This window comes from Copidosoma floridanum, unplaced genomic scaffold, assembly GCF_036245765.1.
Source record: "Copidosoma floridanum isolate Cflo_tuat_1 unplaced genomic scaffold, Cflo_Japanese_pri ptg000030l, whole genome shotgun sequence".
Taxonomy (NCBI): Eukaryota; Metazoa; Arthropoda; class Insecta; order Hymenoptera; family Encyrtidae; genus Copidosoma; species Copidosoma floridanum.
Genome location: NW_028321907.1, coordinates 19,909,201 through 19,928,858, shown reverse-complemented (window position 1 = coordinate 19,928,858; position 19,658 = coordinate 19,909,201). Strand labels below are relative to the sequence as shown.

Here is a 19,658-nt window from a genome sequence, read left to right as displayed (position 1 = left end):
TTTTTTTCGATTTGGCGAAAAATGGCACAATCGATATGAGTCCAAAGTAGATTATTTCATTCGTCTTTTAGTTATGAATTTTTTTCATTATACACTTTTTTTACGATTCTTCATTTTTCTTCTAGACGCTATGAACCTGTTTCGGCCATTCTTTCCATTTTTCGGGGCCTTTTTCTTAAGTTTCAGTTATTTAATTTTCGTACCATACGCCTTCTGTAAAAAAATTAGGGTCGTACCTGATGAGCATTCAACCAGGGTAAGCACAAGGCATCTTACGAGATTTACTTCACATTTCCAATGCGTCACCATTTACAAGAGCTATTTATGTAGGTAAATATACGTCAAATTAAATATACTCTTCGAAAGTAATCTGCAAAGTTATAGTTTTTCGTGTTATTTGACGATTTTACTATTATTTTAATCAATTTATTAAACCAATCAATAAAAAATACTGTTTTTGTAGCATCATTGAAACACAGATGATTCATTTGTTTCTAGAGTAATTTAAAGTACAACGATTAAAAAACTTTAAAAAATATGTTAACAGTATAAATTTTAGTTTCTACGAATGTCTACCTGGTAGGTGAGATCATAAAAAAACAAAGGTGGGTGAAAACTTTTTCTACGACTTATAGATGTGAAGATGTAAGTGAATATCTAAGTTGCCAAATGGATTTATTTGTTTAACAAAAAGTTAAATAATAATGAAAGCTGCCATTCTTAGTTGTCAAAATTATTTTTTGCGGACGCCTTGTATAAAAATTCTGTAAGGGATAAAGTAATCTTTGGATTGTCTGAATACTTCTCGAAAAATCGTTATTTTTGAAGCTGAATTCCCCGGACGAAAATGTGCTTGTTTTGTTACACAAAAGTGGAGATACGTGCGTTGAAATGTATTTTGCCACATATGTGAAAAAGTGTGTTCGGCTACAATCTAAGATTACAACAAATGGATAAAAGATTCATAAAAAATGTTGGTTAAACATACTATAGTATGTGTCTCATCATAAATTCTGACTGTTGGAATTATATATATTTCTACGTTTCTATCATATTGAGATTCGTGTCATGAAATTTAGTAGAAACTTTTTATGCCTTCTGAAGCAGCTCGAATTCACATGCTTTTTAGTGAGTCATTCAAGGAACCAAGTCCGTTACATTACTTTAATAAAAAATTGTCAAAGAAAATCATGTCTTCTTTCTGAGGTAATACTTAAAATGAGTTTTCATTCTGTATTACATAATGCAACAATGTTATAAAAAACATTTAACGAATTTTTAGCAAGTTATGCGTAAGAAGTACCATGCTAATTAAGTAAGAAATTGTAAACGTGCTTTTAATTATTTCGCCAGAGCAATGGCAGTAGACATCTTTTGAGCAACCAGTTTGCATGAGATAGACAAGAATAGAAGAACGTAGAAGATATATCTGACATGTAAGAGTTTTGAGAAAATTAAAAACTTTTGTATTTTACTTCAATAGTGTTCTACTTTTTACGCGGCATGTTGTAAGTGATACACCAATTTCACTATTAGGTATAAGTGTGTATGTCACGTGTTTCGACGTATTTGTGTTAAGAAAAAGTTAATGAAATATGTATGATGTTGTCACCTAGACTGTAACGCTATTGTATTACAATTAAAGTGAAAATTTATATGCGTGTTCAAGTAAAAATCTCATTGATTCAAGTGTTGGGACGGATATTGAGTAGCCTACGATAATATTTTGCTTCACGCAAAAAAACAGGTTTTTTCGGTTTGATGAAAGCATTTAATTTTTGGTATTTATACATGTATTTAAAACCATATATATTCGTTTTCATCCTGTCATAATTGTTAAATAAGATATTCTTACAGCAAAGAGTCAGAATAATAAATAACATAGAAAGAAAAGATTAACTGACCTGACGGACTACCTGGCCTCAAACTGGACCCATTCGTCTGGATTGGGACGGGACTGGGCGGCCGTTGCGAAACTGGAGGCTCGAGGATGTCTCGGTACTTTGATACCATTAGTACAGAGATGAAGTAAACTATAGCCAGAGACAGAAACTGTGCCTGTTTGGTTTCCTCCTGAAAGATTTAAATGGAGTTATTAAGTATTTAATTCTATAAATTTTTACTTGTATCATTGAACATCACTCCTTCATTATCGTATCTTATATAGTTTTAGGAGAGCAAAGAGTATGACTATCTGGAAATCAATTTATCACACGATAAATAAATTCTCACAACATTTGGGCGTACTCTCAGTTATGCGTATGTTTGTTATCGATTTTCCATACTTACTCAAGCAATTAACGTTTGATTAAGTTCAAATGAGCTGGTTAACTACTTAAAAAAAAGATGGATAATCTATGAAGAGCAGGGAGTTAAAATAAGTAAAATAATATAATTCGAAGCTATTTGATAGCCCAACACCATTAAATAAAAGAACCGATTAATGATACTTCATACTATAAGATGAAAAAATAATTTTGAATGAAAGACAACTTTTTTTAAACTAGCCCTTGTGTATTTAACTTGTAAAAGAAAATAATACATTCCTCTGAGTTATGTCTATGTAATAAGATCTCAAATATCACAGCATTTCTATTATAATAACATAGAGATCGACCGAAAAAAAATTTCTTCTACTTTTTTGATCAGCAAATAAAAATTTATACATAGAAATTAATTCATTTTGAATCTGTACGTTTATCAGGAAAAGTTTTTTTTTCATTTAATCTTTTATAGCTTAGATTATTTCCTACGGTCACACTTTTTTCTCTGACAATACTTGTAGGATTCTTACCTCATATTTGAAAGCATGAGTTATAGCATACACTAAATCATATTTCTGTTATGATATACAATTTATCAATTTATTAATTAAAAATGAACTTACAACATCTCTGTAAATAACAGCGCGTAGCCTGTTTATATCCATATCTTGTAGAAGCTTTTCTGGATCTTTGACTGAACTAAGCTGATTTGCCAAATTATCTACGACATTCTGGAAAACGAGTAACAAATAAATGCTAATGAGGCACCTGCATACATAAAAAATGCTTAAATAAACTTTTTACAAAAATGATGGGTATCAATATATTTTCACATAATTAATTTAAAAATGAGCGATATCTACGGTTCTATGAAAGCTAAAGTAGATAATGTGTAGCACTATTCCGACATGTTAGAGTTTTCTAAATCCACTTTGTTAAGAATAAAAAAAATTTTACGTGTGTACTTACTTCTGGTGAATATTGAGTAATTTTTTTCTAATTTCTTAAGCAATATACTACAAATTAAATCAGCTATTTAGTTCTCCGAATTTATTGAAGGCTCAAAAAATCGCAATGATTTTAGCAATGAACAATTTTATTGATATTAAGTCAATTAAATATGAGTGACTTTGATAAATTTTACTTGTTAAACATTTTTTTTTCTTTATTTACATACCTTTGGTGATGTTTGGGCTGCACGCATTAGAGAGTGTATGTGCTGTGCTTTATTACTAGAACCAATCTGTCGACCTAACATGCTGTACGTTCTGCCGCGTTCTTTACACTCTAAGCAGTTTCTAACAGCACATGTACAGACCTAAACAAGCAGTTTTTGTCGACATTTAAAGTATAAAGTGTGTTTTTAAACTATGTTATATCGATACTAGTACTATTATTATTGACTAGTCTAATAAAGCTTGGATTAATTACAATGTTTATTGCATAATGTAAATTCAATACGCTAAATTTATTTAGAGTATTTGTTATCTACATTGTTTAAAGCAAAAGCCATTTTTAAAATCTATAGTGTAATACTTAGTGTGACAACGTTGGATTCTTCAGTACGCTTAAGAATTTTTATTATTTACAAAAGTACCCAACATCTACTAAAATAATTTCTATGGCAAAAATAAGATTAACATTGTTGAAAGCTTGAAGTGTTAAAAATTATCACTAGTTTTATTTTGGGCAACTTATTTGAGCTACAATTAAAATTGACCAGTGTAGAATACCAAATTTGGATGATTATTCAATTTAAATAACTCCGTTTCTTAGGAGTTTTCGTCGTTGAAGTAGTTAAAAACATACAATAATTGGAGGATAAAACTTCTAAAACAAAAGGTCCAGAAAGAAACAGTACCAATACGTACATTTTTTTTTTAAACACCGAAAAATACACAATTTATTTTTAAAAATTTGAGATGTTCCAATACTTTGTATTCCTAGAGTTACTTTATTAATATTGTTATAATATTTTATGTGTTTTAACAGAAGTCATGTACTTTTGATACATTTAAATTTATTTTGGTTTTTCGACATTTCTACAGATTTTTTACTTTTACAAATTTATTTCTTTAAAAGCTTAGTTCCCCGCATTTAATTTTAATATTAGTTTAATTTTTCGTCTCCCGGCAGTGGAAAAGAAAGATTATTAATATTTTAAGTATATTTACATCAAATTATTTTTGCGATACATTTTGTGTTTAAACGGAACTTTTCTACATTGGAACTATATTATCTTGGAACAGTCAGATTGGTTGGAACTTTTGAATTGGAATTTTTATCCACTGATTCATAAAATAGTTATACTAATCGAAAAAATGTTTGCTCATTACTATACATAATAAAAGCTATTATCTATAAATAAATAATCTCACTTGTACTACAAAGTAGCTACAAACCAATCGTAAGCATTGTCGCAATATTCCACCACTAGACATGTTTTTCTCAGCTTCCAATTCTCCAAAGTTCAAGGAGCTAGCAAAAATAAGTACATCTGCCATATTAACAAGCCTTTGGAGAAACGAAACCGCCACGTCAATTGGCATTCCTTGAGTAGGTTCAATCACGTCCATTTCGCTCTGTAAAATTTTTTAGTTCAAGTATTAATAATCTTTCAAGTTAAGAGAAAAAAAAATAGTAAAACGTTTTTTAGTTTCATTGATATCATTTTTTATCAAGTTATACTTACATTTGGCGATGTGGCAGAGGCAAGCAGAGGTAAAAGACCACCGCAAGCAATAATTAAATTATCGGCTAATTGCGAGATCAAGTGTACAGTATTAACAACAAATATCGCATTATCACTACTGTTAACAAAGTCCAGTACTGATTTAGTGGAATGGCTAAAAAGAGTCATGGCCCATTAAATAATGCAACATTAACTACATAAATTACTCGAAATAACAAGATTTGTTGTATACCTTCGCCAAACTTGAATGTCTGTTTCCAATGAAAATAATACATCAGACAATAGTCTTTGATGAATGTATGACCATTTGAATTCTGGTATTCTAAAAGGTGGCCTTGAAGGTCCTGGACTGAACATTGGTCTTGTGGAGGGATTCGTTTGTTTCGTTCGGCTTTTAGATTCTGGTAATAAATTGAAATTACAATTGTTGCAAACTTAAATTCTTCTAAAATAAATTAAGTTATAAAATAAATTATTTTGATGATCATTTAAAATATAAGTTAGAGTTATTACAAATTTCAACATCAAATATTATAATTTTAATGTTTGAACTATACTCTAATCAATTTTATCAGTAAAATACTCTAATTTTGCAGCAAATATTAAACTTAGCCAAAATGATACCAATACAGTTTCATGGATAATACCGTTAACGATTCAATGAGTGGAATTATACTATGTACAGTGGAAGCCGTTTAATTCGTTGAGCGGGAAGTATAAAATTGACCAATGAAAGAAGTTATGTGATCAAATCAGCCAATGGGAATTAAATGTTTGAATTTCCCGCTCAATGAATTAAACGGCCTCCACTGTACGTGAAATTACCAAATCGTCTTGATTTTGGGCAGAGCTTTTCTAAGCCTATTTAATTTGGTGATTGATTGCTACTTTTAATCATAGCAATTGTTTTTGAAAACCTCCCCAACATTATGAGAACTTCAAAACTAAAGAAAATTTTGGCCAATGCAGAAAACTAAGAAAAATTTAATTGAAATAATTTTAAAGCTAGAACCAGCACACGACATGATCTTGATCTTAATCTTACGATGGACGATGTGTAAAATAATTTTAATAACTCATAAACAATTAAAAAAAAAAAAAGGTGTATCTTTTGCGCTAACCAAAATTATTAGATTCGACTTGTGTCGAAGTAGAGGCACTCCTTGGTCGTTTCTGAGGCGAAGACTGTTTCCTCGCCGAGGTCGAGGCACTGTCGCTCTCGTTCCCATCGGCATCCACCGCGCTCTCGGACACATTCGTCGGCAGACTAGACCTGCGCCTGGGCGCTTCGCTGCTGCTATCCTCGACATCTTCGTAGTCTAGCGGCATCGTATTGACATCCACGATTTTAGCTTCATTGGCAGCAGCAGCGGCAGCGGCTGCCGCAGCGTCCGCGGCTTCGCAGACTGTCGATATCGTAGGGATTTGCTCTTTGGCATTTGGCACTTGCGTCACGCTATCTACAGTTGGGTCGCTGGACTGTGCAGCCTCCTGCTCGCCGTTCATGCAAACGTCGTTAGGGTTCGCGCCAATTGTTGAGTTATTAGCGGCGTCGTCATCTGTAGTTACAACGGATGGAATATCACTTAACTCGGGTAAAACTGAGATAACTTTTTCCTCCTCTTCCTTCTCCTGCTTATCATTTAAGTTAGTAGAAACTATGGACGGCTCCTTTGCGTTGCGCTTGGACGTGCTCTCATCGAATTCTTCTTCTTCTTCTTTCTCCAAAACTCCCTTGTTGCCATTCACAATGTCATCTTTCGCTTCGTTATCCTCACTCGTGTATTCACCATTTACTATTGGACAACTTGCTACAGTAGTAGTGTGTACAATTTTCTCAACTTCGTTTTTAGTTTCGACTTCCTCTTGGTCCACTGCGTGTGCAACTGTTTCGATACTTTCAGTGGGCTCTGTCAAAACATCATAAATCCTCGTTTCTCCTTCCTCTTCCTTATAAATTGGCTTCTTTTCATTGACTATGGCGTCTGTTATCAGTTCATGAGGTGGTTCTGGGAACTCTTCGGACTCTTTTTCAACGTTTACGGTCTCTTTATCGAGATTCTTATCAGCAACGTGTTCTTTCGAATCTTCATCATACTCTTCCGCAACTTCGCAACTGTTTTCTTCCTTTTTTTCTTCACTAATTGAATTTCTTCTCTCAACTCCATCTTCTATGCTATCAGTTTTCTCGGACGAGTCGTTTGCTTGTTGTACGGTTTTCATATCAGTATTGACTACGGTGTTCGTCGCGACAACAGCTTTTTCGTTCTCTTCCAAAACAGCACGTTTTTCCTTGGAAGAAACTTCAACTGCGGCTGCATCAGCTTCACTGGCCTCCGACTTATCGGAGTATCCGTTCGTCATTTCCTTGGCCGGTGACGAGGGTGAAGATGTCCCGTCGGCTTCGACAAGCTCCATGTTATCTTCACTCGTCTCCATATCCGGCTTGTTGATTTCTTCTTCCGTTGGTGGTTCGGTAGACGGCGCAGACTGCATCGACTCCTCGCTCTCCCTGATAGTCGTCAGGGAATCCTCGTTGCTTTTGTCCCTGTTTCCGGTCTCTTCTGTTTCTCCGTCCCTCTTCGTGGTTTCGTGTACCATCGAGTCGGGACTCGAGCTGACTTCGAGCTTCGGCGCGTCACTGAGAAACTCACTTGAGCTCTCTATTGACACGACCTCGCTCGTTTCGTGCGTCGACAGCTCGCTGTTCACTTCCTCGAGGGTCATCGACGTTTCCGTGTGCTGCGAAGCGGGCGGGACCATCAGTTCTGGCTTGTCACTAAGCCGGGACACCGGCGATACGGCTTCGCACGACTGCGGCCGGCTGTCAGTACCATTGGTGGCCTCGTTTCTCGAAGCAATTATCGCTGGGCTGCCACCTTCGCTCTCTGTATTGTCTATCGAGTTCAGATCGCAGCTGCACGATTCGTCTAGACGATCATTGGCTTCGATCGCGTCGTACTCCTGTTAATGATAATTTCATGGGTATTCTTACAACTAATCCATTATCAGATCCATTTACTTTGTTGCAATTACTAAAAGTTACCTTGTAGTTCCCATCCATGTGCTGCAATTCTCGTGACTGATCATTTACCCACTGGCCAGACCGGTTGTAGCCATTGTTGCCCGAATGCTGCTGATCCCATCCGGATATTGTACTGATTGGCCTCTGCTGTCTGACTTCAGGATCGGTGATGTTATCCGACCGTTGCCTCTCATAGTGTTCGTACATTTGAGCAAACTGTAACTTAAACTCCTCGTAGGATACCTAAATTGAAGGAGGACATTTTCTGTTATCACAGGATAAAACATTATTCTGCGAAGGTATAGAAGGTAAGACGTACTTTAGAATGTACAATGGCGAGAGTGTCGACCCACACTCGCCAGCCTCCGTACTCGTGTTTAATCGCATGATGCAGCAACATGCGAAAGAGGGAGTATACCATCTCCGAAATTTTCTGCTCTTCCGTGTTCTTTGGATGAATGTAAGCCATAGCTATCAACCACTCCTGCCATACAGACATCTGTAGGACCGTTCGGCGATTTTCACGATTGTGGTTACAGAGAAGAGTCATGTCCGAAAGAAAAAGTTTCTTCACGTCGAGTAGCTGTTCCGTCTGTTTCGACTGTCGGATCAGCGTCGCGACGACTTTCAGGATCACTAAAAAGTATTAAATTTGTATAATGAGGTGTAAAAATACAGAGCCATGAAAATTCAAACGAGCTTACTTGGGTTCTCTAATCTGTAATGGGATTCGGGTTCCGGGTGTCTCGTGTAAAGAATTTGTTGGCTAATGTGTTCGGTCATTATCTGAAACAAGGTTTTTCTGGATTAATAAAATATCCTATGAAAAAAAAGGAAAAAGTTGTGAAAATCCTACCAACCTCGTATAAAACATTGTAAGTGGATAAAGTGAGGGTCTCCTCATTCAAAAGTAATCTCTCGGCGAGTAACGTGTACAAGTTGTGAGGACTCATCACATCGTACTTTCTTCTGCAACGAAATAAGAATCGTTATTTATAAAGCAGGACGGGGATGCAAGTACAAATTGTGATGGCTTTGCATCTAAAGTACTAACTTGTGTGTGCTACGGCTAAGGAAGAAGCCAAGTAACTTCAGTGCCTGCAGCCTGATCAGTTGACTTTCGGCTGCCAAAAGCTTGAATATCGTCCTGACACCTTGTTTGACGTCGAAAGCCGGCACCATGGACGATGGGTGTTCCGACATCAAGGATATCAGCATTTGCAGAACATCGTGTAAGTTTTCATCCTACAGAGCAGTGAAGACCAACCGGTTAATCATCACAGCTAGTTTTGTAATACTTCGTTAACCATTTCACAATTTACCTCGTGCATCGTCGTCAGGTAGTTTAAGATGCTTTGAAGTTCGTCGTCCTTGACGCCATTCCCAACCATGATAATCTGCTTCAAGAACAGTAAGATGTACGACCGTATCGTCAGGATGTCTTTCTGTGGTGGTCTTGGCCCATCTGTCAATACAGTGAAACGTCATTGAATATCGCATCTATACAGTACAATGTCTCATCATCCAAAACATGTGAAAATCCAAAAAAATGTATTATTTGGTTTTTAAGCTAATGGTTTTTCACGGTTGATATCTTGTATTCAAATGATTCTCCTTTTTGAGGGATGTCAATAGCTGGACAACTTGTTTGATAAGGTCTAACCAGCAAGAAAAACTTGGAAAGGAGGGAAAAACTGCAAAATTGAGTTTGTATAAATTTGGAAGTAGGATCGAAACACCCGTAAAAAGATGGTAAATTTACCATAACTAGTTATGTTAGACACGCTTCGTGCGTTTTAATTATTTTGTAATTCGATTTGATTTACATTGATGAATATCTTTCTATTTCGTCATCCAATTTTAATATGCAACAGAAAAAAATAACTCTTCTACATTTTCTATCATGTAAAAGGAAAGAAATTTATTTTCTTGCTATCTATTATTTGGATTTTTTCTTCAAACTATTAATTGTATTAACTATTATTTAACTTTGGATACCACAATAAATACTTCAAGATTTTAGCTTGGTAAAGTTATTAAATTTAAGAGTACAAACAAATCAAATAGTATCCAACTCTAGATAATTGTAACAACGCAGACTAATTTTTTATTTCAATTGTTACTTCGATTTAACGAAATTGATATTTAAAGTAATTTTTTCAACAATCCATGTGATCTATTTAAATCCAAACATATAAATTATTTAGTTATCTTACGTTACAAAATTTTATTTATTTTAAATATAGGCTTTTCAAAGTATACTTTTTAAAATTCGTTTTCAAATTCACCCGCTCTTCTTGAGTCTCGTCCAATCACAGTACGAATAAAAAGGCTTCAGTCACGGGACAATCATTCTTTTGGTATAGAAAAACCACTAAGTGATGCTCGAGAAAAGCAAGTAAAAAAGTTATAAACGTTAAATATTGGTAACTTATTTCCTCTTTCACTTGCTCATCGATTCAATAATCAACATCAGTAGTGAGCAAAACTAATACTGTTAGTAACTGGGGCATCGGAAAATTGTATACCCTTGTATCCAAGTATTTTGTTTTAGTTACCTAAAAGTGTTAATAGTTTATAAATCGTGGGAAGTTAATATATACAAATATTTTAAGGCTACGTGTCTATAATACATACAAATGCAATAGTCGTGAATAGTTGCCAGTGTCAAATCACCAGTTATACGTATAAACGCAGCCTAAAGTATAGAAGTGACTGTTTAGCTATAACGAAAGATTGCCGAACCAAAAAAATCGAACGCTCACCTGTTTTGCATGACAATGTATCACAAGTAGAACTAATAGTTTAATTAACACATCAATTGTACAGAAAAAAAAAGACTGTCACATGCCATTCAACCTACCTAGCCCCTTGGGAGTGATGCCGCTCTTACTACGTGGGTTCGCAACCCAGTAGTAATACTTGAGCGTGTGGACGGTCTGTAAGACGGTGGAGACCCGCCTGACGTTGGAATAGATTTGCGTATCCTTGAGAAAGTCGGTCGCCAAGTAAGAGTAGAGGTGCGTCTGGACGGGTGCTGGCGTGTAAATCCAGAGGGCCGGATTGAAGAGGATGTTGTCGAGCAGCTGCCATATCAGGAATGAAAAATAGAAATACTACAATCACCATGGGTCTGCCTGTTCTTCGGACACACCAATCTTGCTCGACTTTTAAACTTTTTCTACTTCTCTCTAATATATCATTGTAACGTTTTTTCCCCTTTAACCTCACTTTTTTGTTTTTTAACTCGTCCATTACGTCTAAAGTCAGACCTATAATTGACTATGATTATTACGTTCAATGGAAATCGGTTGCAAAACCCAGATCGCACAAACAGCAATGATATTATATCGTAGAAAACCGGGGTGGGGTGGGGGGAGTTATGAGTGTGATAAATGATACCCATACGTGCATACACACTTCGTAGTCTGTAGTCCATATCAAGCAAGTTCAACATCCTGATGAAATTCATACTTGGCGACTCCACTCACGAATGTTCGCTGCTGCGCTTGGATTGCATAATGAAAAAGAAAATTAAAGGGGGGGGGGGTTCGAAGGAAAAGAAGGAATAGGGTTTGCTTTAACTTCGATTACGAATTGCACAGTACGGTATGAAGTACCGCAGTGATCTGAGCCAGAAACAAGAACTTTTTTCTTCTCTCTCGATTACTTTGTTTTTCTCTCCGTTTGCGTTCCGAGTGCTTATTCGAGCTGCTATGAGAGGAATCGTTAGGTAAATGTGAATAGCACGTTAAACTAGCTTGGTATATATGGAACAGTGCGTATGCGTGTGTGGGGTAACACATAACACATATTTATACGTGATATTATTTCTGTTAAGATCGTTTAATGCTTGTGCATCAAATGTTATATTTTAGTGTTCAATGTGCAAAGCTCGCATAATCCTCACTTACGACTGGCCGGATCCTTCGTACGAGGATCCTACCTTCATAATCAAAAATTACTTTAATTTGTTGATCCTCGTTGTTGGCAGTTGAATAAATTATTACTGCTGCATGGTACTAAGATTTTTTTTTTGTTTTTTGACCAAAAACTTTCCAACGAGTGTTCTATGATTAAAATTAATTTTCAGAAAAAACCCCTTGGATGGTATAACACGTTTTGTAGTTTTTAGAAAAATGCTTTTACAACTACCTTTTAAGATTTTATTAAAAAAAAGTTTTAAAAATAAAAGTCCTTAACTTTCCTTACATTGTACAAGATACATCTTTTATCTATAGTTTACGTAGTACCTTTTACCTACAAACACTTCTGTTCCTTTTAATTTTTGTAATTTTTTTTACACATGTAAATACAAAATTATTTTAAGAAAATACGTTTATAGAGAAATTTTCAAGTAACTATATTTCACTGACAGTTAATGTTAAAAACTATTAACGGTCTTTCAAATTTGCCTTAACCGCACCATTTTAACGTTTGTTGTTTGCAACATTCGATGATGATTCATGTATAAAAAAAACTTCATCAGCTATACTTTCTCATGTCATGCTATGAAAATTGTTACTGAATATGTTATAGATTAGTACCGGATTTTTAATCTATACATGCATTTAAACTAATATTTTTATTACTTGTTATTCTTTATAATCTAAAGATTTTTTTTTTTAGATTATTGAGTGAATGTATACGGCAAGTATGATGCTCATTCGTTTGTAATTTTGTAAAATTATAACAAAATCGAAATTTCTCCTGAGAAATAATAGTTATTTATTTTATGAAAAAGTTTTCTGAATAGCTAACAGTGCAGTATGTTTTAAATATGATTTTTTTTAATAAGGTAGCTTGTAAAATTGCTCGCTAAACAGGTGAATGAATTATGCATCGAATAAATAGAGACAGAATTTTTCAATCATAGCAATGCAAGCGGTATAAGCAGCTTGTTAACCAAAAAAATTGTTGTAGGCGTCAAGTACAATTACGTAAATAAAATTTAAAAGTCGGCAGATTGCATGCGATCCGCAGGTGTTGTTCATGATTTGATGAGTATTTGTTTTTTTTTTGTTTTTTTTTTTTTTCATGCTTATGTTAAATGTGTCGATTATAAAATAGTATTTTTTTCATTAGGGGCGCAATCACACTTCTTTGTCTCGAGTACCATGAAATTAGACAGCTGATGCGCAAAATATAAATTTGCAGAACAAAGTGCTGAGTGTTGCAGGTAAATAAAAGGTGCTTTTGTGCATTCACTATACATTTTTAATGTTTTTAAAAAATAATTGCAAAATTTCATTCGAAAAAAATTTAAAGGTTTATTATTTTTAATAAGAGTTGAGATAATAGTTAGCATTAATTATTATCTTGAAAATGAACAGAGAGATGTACGACAAATTTGTTGTCAAATTACTAGAAAATTTTGACAGGAACTACAATAAAAATAAAATTACAGAAATACATGTTTGAAAAATCAGGTAATGATATCAGGTACAGTAAATGTTACTGTTATGAGATTATTTGATAAACTGAAAATTGAAAAAAAAAATTTCAACACTAGGTCAACTCACCTAGTTTTTTACTTACTATCTATGCCATGTGTTGATTAAAAAATTTTTAATTGTTTATGGATTAAATTTTTTTACTTAGTACAATATTTTCTGCACATGCATTAAAGTTCGAATTTGTATGAAGAAAAAGAAAATTGTAAAAATATGATATTATATTGCAACATCAATATTATACATAAAAAGTTTTTAAAATCAAGATAATACATATAATTAAAGTAATGACACTCTGCAGGAGTCTACACGGTCAGTATTTAAGATTCTTATACGTTGCAAAAACTAATAAAAAATTTTCTAAAGGAAAAATCGTATTTGTGAAAAAACAAATGCAATGGAAGAGGTTTCAATGCCAATAGAGTAGAACATTAAAGAGTTTTTATTTTTTGATAAGAAAGAACGAAAAAACGATACACGAATGTCTTGTTATCATAAACTGCCTACATCTCATAGAAAGCAACAAATAAGAAAGTGATGAAAATAACAATAACTTATTTATATTTATTAATCATAAAAAAGTGAAGTCATTAATTTTTAGGTTTTCTTTATTCTTTCTTCATTAAAAAAACAAAAATTACCGTTTTATACTTTATTCCACGCTAAAATGACGAAATTATATAAAATTCAGAGAATAGACTCTACATTAACTAGAAGCAAGCAGTCAGCTCTTATTATTTTACATTAATCAAACTCTAATTCTTTCACTCGATCATTTAAGTATAATTTTTTTGTTGCGTATGTGAGCCATTGTATTGCACCCACATTATCCATACGCACTTACTATTTGCCAAAGAAGTTCAATGTATGTTGCAATTCATACTTGGTACCTCTATGAAAGAGCACGGAGAGTATGAAAAAGGAAACTAATATAATTATCTGTTAGTTTTGAATAAACAATCAATACCGTGAATTCAAGTCCCCTCTAATATGATAATAAACATGAGTTAGCGACAACCATTGTCAAAATTCCGAAAGTAAACTTGCGATAAATTAATAGTCTACTATCAAAAACTTCAATGCTGATGTCATTTTAGACAGAAATAAGAAATAATAAGTGAGGTGTACGTGGCCGTGCAGCTATCTGTTTTATCATATTTCACTGCTTCAAATTTCGTTCGATTCTCGAACACGTCGAGACTACCTGAAACTTAGGAGTGGACTCAAAGGTGATCATGAATTCTCTGGTAGATGGAAAAAAAAAAACTAATAGATTATTGTCCTTGTCCTTACGAATTTTATGGTACTCTTTAGCTAAATTTTCTGTAATCAAGGAAAAACTTTATGTGGTACTTCTCTCTGTTCATTTTTTTTTGTTTGACAACGTCTACCGTGATTTGTAACGCAAAATCACTGACGCGTAAATGAAACCAATGCAGTAAGGTGACGGCAAATACCTGTTTCAGCAGAAGGTCACTGTTAGCGCTGAGGCACGTAACTAGATGTTTCGTGAGCTCCAAAAAGGAGGCGAGCACCTCCGTCGTGAGATGATCCCGGCTCGCCCTCATGAGCATGTAGCTAATCACGAGAAAGCCCCTGTTTTGCACCATGTGCTGCTGGACTGTTTGCGAACTCTCGACCAGATCGCATATGAATCCCAGCAGTTTCGAACTGTTGAGGAATAAAAAAGGGGATAAAACTTACGCAAAGAGCAATAAAATTCTTGTTGAGTTGAATCTGATTGGATCAAAGGAATGTTAAAAAGTTATGAAGATGCATTGGGACGAAACTCATCTATGGGAAACCTCGTTTCCCGGACAGAAGTTTTTACGACCCAAAGTAAGGTTGGAGCAATAAAGTTATGGAAATCTAATGAGCGGCTAATGCCAACTCGTTGATTAAATTTTTCGTTCAGAACATCGACATAAGTGATTCTCACCATAGCGCCGGGTCTCGCTTGATATCGTTGGGCGCTATACAGTCATAAGGCATGTCCAACTGCGAGAACAGAGGAAACAAAACTTGGATCCCACCGATGGAGTTCAGCGTACTGTGAATCGAGTGCGTGATCACAGCTTTGACATCCTGCAATGAAAAAAAAAAAGAAAACAAAAAAAAACACCATCGAAGGAGATGTAGTTAAATCGCAGCCAACAACGGCACCTTGTCGGTTCGGTGGTTTGTCGTTGCGTACATGACCGACTCACCTGCAGCATGAGGGCGTGTGGCGTATGTACAAAGTAAGAAACGTTTCCCTTGGGCGCGCTCTGCAGGCACAGCTGCGAGTCCGTGGCTACCGGATTGTACATGAACATAATTGCCGTGGATAGCTTTCCATCGTAGAGCACCTGCATCGACATCAGAAAAGTCTTTATTAGCGGTGGATATTGATGGCTCTTTGGTGGCTACTTTAAATCGAAATGGCCGTAAAAGTGGAGAACAGCGAGGGAAAGAAGTGTGCGTGGAGCTCGTAAAATTTTTACAGCTAAGTGAGATCCGCTCGATAAGCTACAAATGGAATTCAAGCTCCAGACAAAACACATCGAACGGAACGGGGAGTACAAGCTCGGACGGGGACGTGCATTCATACGCGTGCTCTGAAAAGAGGGACAGAGTGATGGGATACACGTGAAATTTGATTGTAAAATACGATGGTGATACACGCGGGTTAGTAAAAAAAGATTCGATCCACTTTTTGCGCTTCAAATTTGATTTTTATAAATGAAAACTTACACTTTAACTTGGCTTGAACCAACAAAAACTAGACGATTGAATCAACATCTTTTTTTTACAAACTTTTTCACACAAGTATCACAAACGATGACAAAACGAACTTTGCTAAGTAAAAATAATACCAATTTAATAAAATTGCGTTCACAAACATTTACAAACTCTTTTACAGGATGTTTCTACACGAGAATGGTAAAAATGTACAGATTTTCATGCACTGCTTGTACACGAGACTTAATCTCGACAAGCCAAACTGCACGGAAATCGCGTGAAAAGTATAGACAAAAACAAACAAACATCAACTGAGTAATAAATTTCACAAAAACAACACAAGCAGGATTCAAAAAATTTACGTACAGCTACAACACTAAAAACATACACGTATACATGTAGTTATTACCGATCACCCCTGTAATGCGAGTGTACATTTCATTCTTGTTGTATTAATTACCTCGGATGAAGGAGAGTCGAGTTAAAAACGGATGGTTTTTTACGCGCGTGGAGGTAATTGGTATTTCATATAACCGCACATCAAAATCAATGATAGCGGCTTTGCTTTTGACGCGATTCGCATTGAAATTGAAATTTAAAAAAAAAAGAAAAAAAAAAAAAAAAAGAAAAAGTGTAACGGAAATCAAAAGGGAATGCTTACATTCATCAAACTTTGGTCCATCATGCTTGCGAACTCCAGCTCATCACTCACCCTTTTTTGATTGTCGGGCAGATTTAGGTAACACTCGTTGTCAAACCGGAACTGACTCTGCAATTTTTGCATTTTCAAAAAATTAGTTTCAACTTGACAACCATCGCACATAGCTTACAGCTATTCGTTTCGTGTCACACTTTGATATGCGTACGTAAAAGTTAGTGGTGTCTGACGCTTTATTGACTTATACTACTGATTTTCAAACGCAAAAATATATGGCCTGGCAAGGATTTGTTTGAGTGTATGGATAGTTTGTAGCGATAAAAAAAATTGTTATTGAGCTTTTGTTATGTAGTCCTCAACTTTTTCATAAATAAATACATCAAACTAACCAAACAATTCAACATAAACTAAATCTTACAAGTTACTTTTGAATTGATTTTTCGAAGGCGTTGATCGAAAACAAAAATACTGATGCAATTTTTCTTTACCTTGTATCCAGGACCTAATCGATGCATCGCACAAATTTGTTGCGTGGTCAGTGCCTCACTGAAAAGGTAAATCGCGCTCATCTGTCCGCAGAAGACGCGCTCCTCGTCGAGTTCCGGTGTGGCACCAATATAACATTTGTCGAACGGCTGCGAGGAGAATGAAAAAAAAAAAAAAAAAAATTAATTACAGGGTATAAACATGAATAAGAGGGTAAGCTAGGAAGTCGCTTACCTCGTTTGTCGAGACAAACCAGGCCATTTCGGTACTCGAGGCTAGTTGGCCATTGACCAGACATTTGATTTCGCTTTTTGTCCACCTATTGTATATGTACACAACCGCAATCATATACCACTGGAATTAGAGATAAAATTTTATAAGATAAAGCACTACCGAGGTAAACTTTCCATGTATTCAACTTTAGCCATTTTATTTGTTTTCCAAAATAATAACTGCGCAATATAGGACATATGCCATCGTTGAAATTGAAAAATTAATTTTGCAGTGAAATTTAGAATGGCCAGCAAAGATAAATGTTAAAATTTTTTATAAAACAGTCCCACTTAGAAAATCAGCGTACAATAAGTGCAGCTGCTCGAACAGGATTTTAATCTTGATCGCTGTTTTACGATGGATCGTAAATAGTGAAAGTACACGTGGGCTCACGAATTCGACCACTAGTTTATTACTCGAGTAGATGAAGCAAAGTAAGGTAAAGTACCCTGTATTCGGACAAAAGTGTTGTTCGGACCTATATCCGGACAGCAGCGATAATTACATGATTTTTTCACAATTTCTGAATGAAAAAAATTTATTTGTAATCTACAGTATCGAATTGATTTAGGATAGTTACAACATACGTCGAATTAATTTGATAATTCATTAAAAGAAATGTTTTTTCTTGCAAATCGAGGTTTTTTGTGTTTGGCTGCTGTCCGGAAATTAGATACTACGGTTCAAACTGTACCCCATATTCGGACACACATAATCCAGCAATTCACTTGCTTACAAGTGCAAAGAAATGGTTATACTATGTAGTAAAATACAATAATAATTCGTTTTTTGCATTTGTTTAACAAATTAAAGCCATTAAAGTAAAATATAACTGTATATAAAGATCTGCCATAACCTCATTTTCTCAATGTTCACGACTGTCCGGATTATGGTCCCTACGTCGTAACGGGACCTATATTCGGACTATTTAGAAATGCATTGTCCGAATATAGGGGTTTTGAGACTGAACCTTTATAATTATTTTAAACAATGATTACACGGTCACAAAGAACTTTTTTTTTTTTAAGTGACAGAAAAATTACTTTATTATCTATATGTCAACCGCCTTTTTCGCAAAAACAGCTAATTTCTTTGTGAATTTAGAAATAGTGGATTACCTAAAATTATGTGTCCGAATGGAGGGTACTTTACCTTAAACTTTTTTTCACTATATTTGTGTTCTCAATTTTATTGAAAATAGTAAATATATTAAGTTTGTAAACGAGGAAAAAAACAACCAAATTTCTTAGCTGACTTAACCAAACGAAATTTATCACTCCAACTAATTTTTAGTAGATAGAATTACAGTTGAGTTATTATTACCATTAACTGTTTGGGTAACGATTAATTATTTTTTTACTGTACTTTTTTTTGCTACCCCAACTAGATTTTTTTCTGGACGTGTTTGCTTTATCAGGTATCATTAACACCAAGTATTTGAAGTAAAATTAAGGTAGGCCCCATGTAATACGTAAGTCAATTTACATTTACTATAAAAAATGTAAGTATTTACGACGCTAAGCATTTTTATGATTGAAATTATTATTTGGTTGATTTTAATTAAACGAGTAGTCGTGTTGGAAAAATATCAGTTCTTGAGCCCAAGTACACTTTATTACAAGACCAATGTTTTCCTAATTCATATTATACAGGTATAAAAGTAGTTATCAAAATAAAACCATTAATTTTTACAGTACAAGCATGCAGAATGTAATAAGACTTTAAATTTTCATTAGAGAAAAAAGTGCAATAAATCCATGTTTAGGCTTTGTTATAATCTCTTGATATAATAATATTGTTCCTCGATTGGATTTATAAAATAACACGTAATAACATTACGAAAAATTAATCATTTCACCAATAAAAATTTCTGTTTTTCAAGTCGAGATGAAAATTATTTTCACTAAGTATAACGGTTAATTGTTCAGGAATATTCACTCGTTTAATCTGTTTTATTTTATCCAATATAAAGTATATCACTGTTGAAAAACTGGAGTTACATTGAAAATTTATTGTAACTCGCTTCTGATTAGCCGTTCATAGCATTTGAAGCTTACAAAATGCATCGTCACAGAAATGTATTTTA

General features: G+C 34.5%; 1 protein-coding gene across 2 annotated transcripts in view; it reads right to left on the bottom strand.

The window, feature by feature from the left end:
• The window catches only part of rg (A kinase anchor protein rugose), a 366,977-nt gene that overhangs the window by 178,579 nt on the left and 168,740 nt on the right, over nucleotides 1-19,658 (bottom strand). The window contains exons 9-28 of one of the 2 annotated variants that reach the window (XM_089596271.1): nucleotides 17,534-17,653; nucleotides 17,302-17,448; nucleotides 16,817-16,924; nucleotides 15,642-15,782; nucleotides 15,374-15,519; nucleotides 14,892-15,105; nucleotides 10,845-11,097; nucleotides 9,304-9,446; nucleotides 9,036-9,226; nucleotides 8,842-8,950; nucleotides 8,686-8,767; nucleotides 8,301-8,617; nucleotides 8,003-8,224; nucleotides 6,078-7,920; nucleotides 5,189-5,357; nucleotides 4,957-5,110; nucleotides 4,667-4,846; nucleotides 3,442-3,582; nucleotides 2,888-2,995; nucleotides 1,905-2,073 (exon numbers count right to left, since the gene is read on the bottom strand). In XM_089596271.1, the coding sequence (XP_089452397.1) occupies nucleotides 1,905-2,073; nucleotides 2,888-2,995; nucleotides 3,442-3,582; nucleotides 4,667-4,846; nucleotides 4,957-5,110; nucleotides 5,189-5,357; nucleotides 6,078-7,920; nucleotides 8,003-8,224; nucleotides 8,301-8,617; nucleotides 8,686-8,767; nucleotides 8,842-8,950; nucleotides 9,036-9,226; nucleotides 9,304-9,446; nucleotides 10,845-11,097; nucleotides 14,892-15,105; nucleotides 15,374-15,519; nucleotides 15,642-15,782; nucleotides 16,817-16,924; nucleotides 17,302-17,448; nucleotides 17,534-17,653 (4,957 nt within the window). Of the gene's footprint in view, nucleotides 1-1,900; nucleotides 2,074-2,887; nucleotides 2,996-3,441; nucleotides 3,583-4,666; nucleotides 4,847-4,956; nucleotides 5,111-5,188; nucleotides 5,358-6,077; nucleotides 7,921-8,002; nucleotides 8,225-8,300; nucleotides 8,618-8,685; nucleotides 8,768-8,841; nucleotides 8,951-9,035; nucleotides 9,227-9,303; nucleotides 9,447-10,844; nucleotides 11,098-14,891; nucleotides 15,106-15,373; nucleotides 15,520-15,641; nucleotides 15,783-16,816; nucleotides 16,925-17,301; nucleotides 17,449-17,533; nucleotides 17,654-19,658 lie in introns of both variants that reach the window. The other variant, XM_089596270.1, reaches the window with a different exon arrangement.